The sequence below is a fragment of the Nothoprocta perdicaria genome, unplaced genomic scaffold (assembly GCF_003342845.1).
Source record: "Nothoprocta perdicaria isolate Ctin4 unplaced genomic scaffold, notPer1 scaffold_100, whole genome shotgun sequence".
Lineage (NCBI taxonomy): Eukaryota > Metazoa > Chordata > Aves > Tinamiformes > Tinamidae > Nothoprocta > Nothoprocta perdicaria.
The window spans coordinates 1,065,407-1,076,344 of NW_020454095.1; the positions used below are offsets into that span (position 1 = coordinate 1,065,407).

At 38.2% G+C, this 10,938-nt stretch overlaps 1 protein-coding gene across 2 annotated transcripts; it reads right to left on the reverse strand.

Moving 5' to 3' along the window:
- Positions 1 to 460: 460 nt before the first annotated feature.
- CHMP2B (charged multivesicular body protein 2B) lies at positions 461 to 8,878 on the reverse strand. 2 transcript variants are annotated; one of them, XM_026040566.1, is made up of 5 exons: positions 8,766 to 8,878; positions 5,809 to 6,003; positions 3,075 to 3,177; positions 1,952 to 2,008; positions 461 to 1,467 (listed from the first exon to the last, which is right to left on the reverse strand). In XM_026040566.1, the coding sequence occupies exons 1-5, from the start codon at positions 8,874 to 8,876 to the stop codon at positions 1,355 to 1,357; spliced, it is 579 nt and encodes a 192-aa protein (XP_025896351.1). In that variant the 5' UTR covers positions 8,877 to 8,878; the 3' UTR covers positions 461 to 1,354. The 2 variants fall into 2 exon arrangements, with proteins under 2 accessions (XP_025896351.1, XP_025896343.1); XM_026040558.1 differs by having other exon boundaries at positions 511 to 1,750; positions 1,902 to 2,008.
- Between the last annotated feature and the right edge of the window lie 2,060 nt (positions 8,879 to 10,938).

Consider the following 10,938-nt stretch of genomic DNA (forward strand, 5'->3'; position numbering starts at 1 on the left):
TCATACCAGATGTACGCAATATATAAGGTTACACATTCCTACCCACTGCCTCACAGATTCATAGTTTGTCCCTTACTTCCTCCAAGGAGAAAGAGCACCTGTATTTCTATGTCGAAAACCAAAGGTTCATCTTTTCATCTTTTTTTTTCCCTTTTTTCTCCTGCTGACTTCAATCATAAAAAGCAGATGGTGTGATGACAGTAGATTAAGAGAGGTTATAGATTTCTGCTACACTTTTTCTAGCAATGAAGTCTCTTCAAAGAGTTTGTAGCTCCCAGTTACCCTGGTTCCACTTTGGAAGGTATTCTGCTTTTCTCTTAAAGCCTGGTTGATTGCGTTGTTATACTTCAAGGGGTGGCCCCGCTAAATTAGTGCAAGTGAGGGCCATAGAGCTTTACACCATTCACAACATTGAAACTGGGAACTGCATTGTCAGACTTTATCATTTATTTAGAATATCAATAGTTTCTTTAGCCAGATGTATTCCACTTAAAGCTAATGTCATGCCAAGACTGTTCAGAAACAATAGAAAAACCCTCACAGAACCAGAATAGTTTTATTATAGTGCTTTGACAAGCAATTATCATGTATCATCAAAAGTTGTTCTCATGACAAAAATTTAGATATAACTTATCAATGTGATCAACTGCATCTTAGTAAATAATACAATCGTGGACAGTTATTTCTCATTAAGAAATACTGTAAGATATATATACAAATGTTGCTTCAGGCAAATGTCCTTTTTGCAAGTATGCAAATGGCATTTCTGAACAAGTGCATTTTTGAACTTGCGTTCTGAGTCCTTTCAAGCGTACACAGAGATCTCAGTGATTTGTATCTTCTTCATAGTTTACCCACCTTTCAAAGACTCTTTCTGAAAAAAAGTCACAAGGGTACAAGATTTATATACAAAAAGGCACAGCAATTCTGTTGAATCTAGCTATGTTACAGTACAATAAGATTCAGTCAGTGCCTTTCATGCAACAAAGTTCACTAACAAATTGAATCCTTTTCCAGTAAAATTATCTGCACAAGGAACTATATCCTTGCCCTTCGGTAAATGGAACAATCAGCTATTACTTAATCAATTCAAATATACTACAGAGACGTTAAAGAACAATGTAAAATGCTTTTCCTTTTTGCCAAAATTTATTAGACCTTCAAGGATATTTCTCATCAAAATAAAATATTTTTCAACTAAAAGCAAAGGTAGTGTTTCTTTTACATTAAGATGGCAGACTAAATTTTTCTAGCGCTGTTTTTATAATAATATATTTTATATAGGTGCTGTCCTAGGAGACATCATCACCAATTGGCAGAACAGCCAATTCTAAAGAAATATGTAGAACTGAGATTAGAAGAAAACCTTGAACTCAGAGGTCACACTCAGATCACTTAAATGATGCATCATTAGAACTAGATCCCTATTTGGCCAAGTGCTTAAAAAGACTGCACACAGTGGACACAAGAAATGTAGTTCTCCCTGTCAATTGATTCAAAGTATTCTCCTCCCTCCCCAACTTCAAGTTGTCACTTCTGAAGCTTCAGAGTTTTCCTGGGCTTCAGTTGCATTGAAGGAATATTTGCACTTTGACAGTCTGCAGCTGAGCAAGAAGGCAGACCACACAAGGCCAAACTAATCCACTCCCAAAGCCTTGAGCTGCCGTTCGATCTCTTCATCTGAAATAGTAGCAGCTGTTGATGTGGATGCAGATGGTAAGCTTCTGGAAGCTGATGGAGCTTTGGCCATCTAGAAGACAACAAAAGTTTTCTTTAGTCAAAGGAGTTTGAGTTGTGACAGCTGACTCATACAGCAAGACTTTAAAATAAAGACTCCTACAATAAACTCTTAAAAACAAAGAAAAACAATGAAGAGCTACTGAGTGGAAGAGTCCTCTTACCTTTCCAGAGATTTCAATTCCAATCTCATCAAGTACTTGGTTAACAATATCCTGGCTTTCTTCCTCTTCATCTGACGCATCAAAAATATCATCCAGAGTATCATTAACTTGGAGGAAGAAAAAAAAAGCATTATGCCAGAATAGATTACAAAGATAACTGATACCCTCTTTCTTCTGAGTACAGCAATAATACCACTGAATAAGACAAAGAACCTGTACATCTTCTCATTTCTGCTTTGCAAAGCCTGTGAACATTGCTAGGGGAATAATGGAGGAGGGCCTGACTGCTTTTATAAAATGGTTGGTTTTATCAAAGTTATTCAGTTGTTCCATCTTTCCTCTTGATTTAACTTTAAAAAAAAAAGTAAAAAAAAAAAAATCCATTTCCTCCTCCTCCAGAGGAGTTAAAATGGTTCATTACTCAACTAATTTCTGAATTACAAAAGAGTTGTAATTGCTGCTGAATTGAGTTGTTGAGTTGTTCATGTCTTGCTCAAAAATACTGTTTTGGAACTACTAGGACCAACACAGTGTCAGGGCTGGGRAGGCCAACTGCACCAAGAGGTTCTGCATGACTTCGTCAACAGATGCAGTTGACTGCATCTCAGTTGACTGTAACAACAACAAAAGCACACACAAAAAAATCCCAGGTAATACCTTCTCCTTGTCCTCCAGGGAAAAAAAAAACACTTTGTGGTTTACATTTAAAAAGTAGAGACATATATCGATATATATTGATATTGGGGGGGTGAGAGAGAGAGAGAGAGAGAGAGAGAGAGAGAGAGAGAGAGAGAGAGAGAGAGAGAGAGATCCCCCTAATGCCATATTCACAAAGCTGAAATGACCAGTAATCTCTAAATTAAAGTTAATTTGTCAAGTCTCCCTATTAGTTGTGCTGATGTTTTGAATCAGTGTCGAGCCCTCTCCTTCCAGCAGGTTCCTTCTAGATGTATGACGGGTATTTTGCATGTTGATGGGTGGGAGTGGATCTAAGGCTACTAGAAAGCCTAAGGCACCATCCTTCCACAGACACACATTGTTTTGATTGCTCTTCACTTACTATCAATAATCTCATTAATTTTAACTGTAATCACAGCATTATTTCTAGCCTGGTTCTAACCCTTCAAATCGCTGTGACCTGAAATTAGCTGTTCATTACAATGCAGAACTTACTCATTTCTTCGGTCATTTCCATCTTCATATTCTCCTTCTGGAAATTCTGCATGGTTTGCAGCGTCTTCTGTGGGTCCATCTTCTTGTTAACTGCTTGCATTGTCTAACAATACAAAAAATATATTAATCATACAATGAGACATTAGTAAGGGCCAACGTATGCACACAGAAAGATTTAACTTTTCTAACAAAGAAAAACTGCAGACCGAGTTTGGCCTTCCTCGCCCTCTTACATTCTGTGAAAGCTGCAGATACACAAAGAATGAATAAGTACAGTCAACACCTATTAAGAGATACTGCCATTTACTACATTAATAGGTATGCTTTTAAATATATGCATCCTTCCTGCACTGCTCCTTTTTTCCTGCCCTTTTATGAGGGAAAAGCTGCCCAATTCTAATAAAAGGAATGGGACAGGATTTCCTAACTTGTAAACTACATATTTTAAAAACATAAAGGGCTGCAGGTTTTCTTCACTCAGGAACATTTATTTCAAACACCTCTAAAGGACACCCATTAAATTCCTATCATTTCTTCATGCTGTAATTTCATGGGAAGAAAAAAAGGAATTTTCTCTGAAAAAATAAGCATCAAGGTGTTCTGAAAGTACCTACTGACTTAGGGTCAACATTTGTACCAGATAGAGATACTTCTGCCACAGTCCTAATAAACTTCAGTTTTAGCATGAGTATGCATGATTGCCTTTGCAGCCACTAGTATTTAATACTTCCTYCTCCTGTCCCAAAGAGCAAGCTACTCTCTCTCTCATGGCATGCCAAAAACCGAACATAAACATGAGCAATTTAAATAGAAAGTCCAATCATCTTTGTGAAGATGTAAGAATTGGTTCATCAAAAAGGGAGGCTATCAAGCTTGTGTAGCCACTGCTGACTTTCGAGAAGCATGGGAGAAGGACTTCTGCCTTCATTTCTGAGTTTAAATTCATAATGTATCAAGCTTCTATTATTACTTGAATTAGAAGAATTGTATTCATATTCACATTATTTGAATTGGAAAAAAAAATMTTGCTTACATTACTGTTTTGAAATTCTTTTACTAAAATTATAGATGGATCTCAAAAAAAGAATGCACTAAACTGAATAAGAATTTATGTATCCTGAAAAAATAAAGGAAAGCTGTAAAGGTAAGCCAGGAGACCATCTACTGTGTTTTTACTATGTGTAAAATTAATGCCAGACATGCTAATGCATTGTACACAGATAGAATCTTGAAAGCTTAACATTCATGTATTTGTCCYGTCTCTGGAGGCATTGATTGCATTTATTTTTTCAAAAATGGGTGTATGAGACAGAACAATTTTTAAGCTTCAGAATTAACAACTGAAGATGTTTTTAATTATTTTCCAAACTTTCTTTCTTGAAAGAGAAAAATGTTTACTTTAACATTGACCAAAATAATCTAATTCCTGTCTCTCTCTTCTCTTCTGAATATGTTTAAGTACCTGAAGAGGGAATGTAGGTAGGGGCCAAGGAAGGGGCCAAGCTCTTCTCAGTGGTAGCCAGTGACAGGACAAGGGGCGATGGGTATAAGTTGAAACACAGGAGTTCCTGTGTTTCAGGAGGAGGAACTTCTTTCCTGTGAGGGTGATAGCGCCCTGGCACAGGCTGCCAAGAGARGTTGTGGAGTCTCCTTCTCCAGAGGTCTTCAAACCCACCTGGATGCTGCCCTGTGCTCTAGGGAATTTAGATGATCTCTAGAGGTACCTTCCAAGCTCAACCATTCTGTGATTCTCTCCGATAAACATTCGTCAAAATAGTCCATGTGAGTACCTGCTGTGATCAGAAAGCACCTCTCTTCTGAATTCTGGTTTAATGTCTGTTTAATATTTTACCTACTTTTTCTCTGTGATTAGTTTGTGACAGTTTGGTTTTAAGATATTTAATCCACCTCTTTGTGGGTTAATTCTGGAAGACAGAAAGTTTGCTGCAGAGCTCTTAAAAGAAACCTGATTAAGTTCTAGTAGTAATTACTTTCTGCTTTATTTTATGTTAGACATATTTGGTGCATAACTGAGTGTAGCTTAGACTGTGATAAAAGCAGAACTTGCCTAAAATGGGTGTTAATTCTGTGCTCTAAACCTGGAGCTGAACAATCCATTTTGCTAAAAGTAAACTCCCTGCTTACCAGTTCAGGGAAGTTCACAATTACCTGATATTTTCTGGAATCTTTTTTATGATTTGAGATTTGTAAGAAAGAAAGGCAATACTCTTTCCTTAGATCACAGACAGTGAGAATGACAGGGAATTCCTGACTAATTCTTTTAGAAATACAAGCTGCTAACCACTGACTTACCTTTCATGAAACATAGAAAGCTACAGTGACACACTGCCCTGATTGCTGCAGGAAGCATACTCTTATTTTTTTTTTCCAACAATTGGCTTGTGACATGCGAAATTATGTAAGCAAATCCCTTTTTTTTCTCCTTTGTCTACTAAAAAAAGTTCTTCAACTGGCATTACACTTTTATTTTGCAAGCATTTCACAAGATTTCTAACCCAATACAGYATGCTGAACTAAGTGCTAAAAGGCAGGACTGACTAGATCAAAGTTTCCTATATGAATCAAATCACACTTTCCTACTGTATCCTCATTGTCAATTACAGTATTAAGCTAATTTGAACCCTTTGGTGATCTTACACAAAACAATTCAGTTTTGCAAGCATAATTTATCTTAGAAAGCAACTTAAGGTTATTTTATCTTGTAACAGCTTACTTTTGCTGTGGTTGACATAGCTCCTGCCATCTTCATCTGAGAGTTCATCACCTTTGTTTGGGTTGACATAGAGGTAACTTTAGAGCTAACAGCATATGTTCGATTTTTCTGCTTTCGAAGCTGCACAAGTTGTTTTGCTAGAACTTTACAGGCTTCTTTGTTACCAGTCTTAGCCATTTTCTTTATTTCTAGCTCCTATTAAGAAAAAAAAAAAAAGATTAATACCACAGATTTTTCATTCATACAAATTCATGCATTCATATATAAGCTGTAGCACTCAGTCTAATAAAATTCTGGAAATTAACTAGCCTCTTATTTTTCGAGACACACCTGTGAAGTGATATGAGCACTCTTCCTGGCTTTCCTAGCAGGGGTCTCTATAAAGGAGATTAATAAATACAATGTTGTTCTGCTCTCACCAGGAGAGGGAAAAAAACTTCCTGAAAATAAGAAATTCCCCAAAAGGCTGTTCTGCAAGTTTTTCAAGTTACACATGTGAAGTTATACATGAACGTGTGTGAACATTCAATTCCACATCTAGATATAGAATAACATTTCAAAAAAATAGAAAAACTATTAAGGGCAGCTAACTGCTTACACTTAGATTTTTGCATTCATCAGCTTTACTCTATTAAATCATTTAAGCAGTGAAATTTTTCTGAAACAAGACGCTCCTACTGTGCACCTTAAACCTTAAGCCGAGGACACTGTCTGCTCGCAAAAAAAGGAGACTTATTTATCGATACGGGGAGAAATAGTAAGCTATTTTCCCTGGAGATACCATGGCAAAGTTTGAAACAAACAGTTCTGCTAACTGGGATTTTTCAGAATATGCATTTTGATCTGCAACTTCATAACATAAACTTTCTTAACCATTTTTCATTTTCAACCTTTTAAAGGGCAGCTTATCATACTAACACACTTCATATATGGCTAATCATGCACTTGATTTTGCCATTAAGCAAAAAGAATTTATAATARCAGCATTGTATTTCTTGAGGGGAATATACTTAATACAAGAACACAAACACTTAGTTTTCTTCACCTGCACTGGTAGTCCAGAAAGCCATGCTATGAAGTAAGTATGTTGCTCAGAAAAGGCAAGTGCTGGTGACCAGAATATACATGGCATCCACTCTTAAGAGAAATGTGTTAGCTTTACTACTATGAAAGATCATGATTAAGTTTACTAGAGAGATTGCACTGGCATAAGATCTTTTCCAACAGTTCATAATTTCTGAAGGGATACGACATAAATATGACTTTTAACCTAAGGAAGTACAACTCAGCAAGCAAGGAGTGTGACATTATTCAAATATTATAGCCTTGAAATATATGCAAAGCTTGTAGCTAGCTCAGAGACCACAAAAACAAATCTCTATAGCATGCCAAAATATAATTTTMAATAGCTCAAATATTGTGAAAGATGGGAAGGATTTGTTTGCATACTATAATTTTAAGAGTCTAACACTAGAAAACAGTGATTTTGTTAGTAAGACGAAACATCTAATTAGTATTTATAACCCTAACCTGAAAGTGAAATACAAACCAACATCAACCATTGCGGACAACTGTAGCACAGGAATTAAACGCCTATATATAGCTGATTTTATTTGTAATTAAGAAGAATTTGGATAGTGAGCCACCATATATTATTTCCTTCTTGGAGGTTTTGTGCAAGCCTATTCAAGGCAGTTACATTCTGGGAAAAAAAAATATCAAAATTCACAAGTCACGTGAGGTAACTGAACTGAAACAGAACTGACTGTACAATTTAGTAAGGTATTTCTACATCTATGATAAATATAGCAAAGTTCTCTTGCAGTAGTATCTCCTGTTTAAGAAAGATGTTCTTTCCATGGAAAGAACACAACAAAATGTTTAAAATCGGCTGGCAAGCTTTCTGTCCTTTGTCACCTAAACTGCTTTTGAAAAATTGTGTTTGTTGCCCATTGGTTCTCCCTTCCCAAACAGTGGATTTTAACTTCTACAAAGATGTATTTCTCTCTATGGTCTTTGTCCTCATTTCTACCAAAAAAAAAAAAAAAAAAAAAAAAAAAAAAGGCCAGAATATCTGAAACAATTTCCTGTCATAAATAATCTGAACTTCAAGGAGAATCTTCAAGAAAATTAAGGTCTTCCCAGAGTCAGAATATATCATTCTGAAAAAATGCCTTACCTACTAGTAACCTATTACATCTTCTATGTCCAAGGCTTAAATAAATAACTAATCCCCGAGGCTTTTTTAATCTAAATTCCCAAATCCTGCTATTCATGTGACCTGCTGCCACCGAACACCACATTAGTAGCACGTGAAACAGTGACTGGATTTGCATAGCTATTCCCACAGYCTGAGCATGTCTTCATACATCAAAACATACCATCTGCCACAGCAAATTACCCAGTTACACTGTCGCACTGGTGTGACATCCGTTCACCAAATACTTGAGAGCTCAGATACACAAAGTTCTACATCAAATCCTAATTTAGGCAGACAGTTAAAGGAAAGCCCTACAAAAATGAAAAGGACAACCACAACTGGGTTCTTGTTATCCCTGTGGAGTTTCAAGTACTTTCCTCCATTGAAGAATCTTGATAGCATATAAAAGCACTGAGCATTTCCATAAGGCTTATAAATGAGTGGTCCAGTAGTGGAAAATTTATTTGAAACAAAATAACCACTTGAAGGATAGGGAATAGGAAATACTAAGGATAGGGAAGAAAAAGAATGTCATGCTTTTTGATTAAAGAACTAATTCTGACTTTTATTAGATTAAAGATTGAAAAATGTCTTTTAGATGGTAATTTTTTTCCAACACTTACTGATATGCACCATTTTAATAACTGAGATACTAAATGTGGAGAAAATCTTTTCAGGATACATTGAGTCAAACCTCAGTAAACTTTGCAAGTTTTCTATAATATTGGAAGGTTTTGTTGTTCTCTGTTCTACTCACCAGTTGTTTTTCCTGTTTTTCAAGTGCTGCTCTGTCTCTGGTAATAGCTCTCTGGGTACCTCTTAGCTCTCGATTCTGCTCCTTTATTATATCTGTAAAGAAAATATTCATAGTTGAGAAAAGTTTTCAGTAGTGCATAAACATTTGGTTTGCTGAATGCTCTGCAGATGTCCAGCTCATGCTGTACTTTGTGCAGTTTCCTTTCATTTGAAATGAAGAGTAATGCCACTGGTAGCTTACTAAATCCTGGCATTTCAAATATATGAAATATCAATAAAATTAATTTCTTTAAGTATGCACTGTTAATGTTTCAACAATATAGATCCTATTCAGTAACAAAAGAAAAAAAAAAAAGCATCTGTCTTTGCACTAGAGCAAAGTGCAAACTAAAGCACATTTCCTTGCATTACAGCAAGGGCCTTAATCACACAGCAAGGATTTTGTGTGCACACTTTTCTGCAGGTTTCAACTCTTGGCAACAAGATATTCCCTGTGAGCTCAGATCTCTTCAGCCAATCAGGCCCAACTGCAACAGAGATCAGCTGACGAAATATTTTATCCGAGATCACAACACAGTCGGGGCATTACTAAGCCCGGGAAAACAGCTAAGATACTTCTAGATGCAAGCCCTGAATGCTGCTTTTCTCTGTTTTTATTCTGTCTCAATGGTGATTTTTCTCCTCCACAAGAGTTTGGCTCAGCTTCAAGTCAGGCTACAAAGCCATGGTGTTCAAGCCTCTTCCATTAGCAGATGTTTAAGTATAAAAATAGAGACTTTACGCTTCCTGACAACAGCCAYGGCAAGCAAGCCTGAACACTGCCTGTCAGGCAAAACGTTTCACTCCTCAGGGGAGGGTTTTTCCCCCCCACACTCTCATKTACAAAATTACTTATTGGTAAGGCCCACTTATTAAATGTAACTATTATTTACAGTGTAGAGATTAATCGCTCCAGCAGCCTTCAACTTTTGTTAAGCTTTACAGCAAGTGTTTTGGCTGTTTCTCATGCACGGAGGTAACATGGCAGGGCATTGCTACTTCATTTAATGGGGTTTGTAACGTGAAAAATCTACCCAAAAAGGGTACTATGAGAAATGAAACCATAAAGGGTAGCCATGTTTTTTTGTTTTTTAAGGCTAATTTTTCTAGAAGCAGAAAAGAGGAATTCACACTGTCCTTTCSCAAACAATTAGGGATACTGCAAAACATCTATGCTTGAAATTACTCCAGGCTTAACAGCTTCCAGCTGAAAGCCCCAAAACTTCCGTGGCATTTGAAAGAGGAAGACATCTACGTATGAACCTTTCCCCCTCCATCCATGAATAATTTTCAGCCTAATAAACAGCCACTGCAAACAAACGAAGTGATACTGAAAAAGCGATTTCTTTTTATGGTGCTATTACTGTTCCCAGAACTACAGGCACGACGTCTCCAGGAAGTGCACRAAGAGCTCAGGGGTGACACACAACGCAACACTGGGTCCTGCAGACCGGCACAGCAAGGGTGAATCACACAAGCAATTCCGAGGACAATACTACAGGCAAGTCATTTTAAGGGGGGATAATGGTATATTCATTGCATAGCTGCATGTAGGAAAATAAAAGAAAAATGTAACCGAGTTAGGTACAAGACCACCCTCTGTAACGCAAACAGCCTCCCACAGATCCCTGAGGGCAGAACAGCTTGGGAGCTGGGAGACGGTGGGAGCCAGAGCTGTAGCCAGGTGAGGGGACATTCCGGGTGGGCACCAGGGACACCATGCTCCTTCCTGATCCCGCACGGCCACATTCCGGGTGGGCACCAGGGACACCGTGCTCCTTCCTGATCCCGCACGGCCACATTCCGGGTGGGCACCAGGGACACCGTGCTCCTTCCTGATGCCGGCGGCGGGAGGACGGCAGCTTCCTGCAGTTCCTGCCACCTCTTTGCCCACCTCGCAACGCCGGGGTGGGGGGAAGGCGAGAACTCGCATCCCAGATGGAGCGAGGGCCAAGCTCCCGGCCAGGGTTGCTCCAGAGGAGCGCAGAGGATTAAGGGAGGTTTCCAAGCCAGCCCTCGGGCTTCCCACAGCACCTCCACGTACGGGGCGCGGAGGAGGCGCCTCGGAAAACTGGTTGGGCAGGAGCCACGCAGCAGGGCCGGGCCCGGCTGTTGTCACCCACACAGCCCAGGAC

Excerpts from the sequence above, each read along its gene's own strand:
- CHMP2B (XM_026040558.1), bottom strand. The coding sequence starts at position 8,876 with ATGAATATTTTCTTTACAGATATAATAAAGGAGCAGAATCGAGAGCTA. Across the intron at positions 6,004-8,765 it reads AAAAACAGGAAAAACAACTG|GAGCTAGAAATAAAGAAAAT; the intron begins GTGAGTAGAACA and ends TTTTCTTAATAG. Across the intron at positions 3,178-5,808 it reads CTATGTCAACCACAGCAAAA|ACAATGCAAGCAGTTAACAA; the intron begins GTAAGCTGTTAC and ends TTGTATTGTTAG.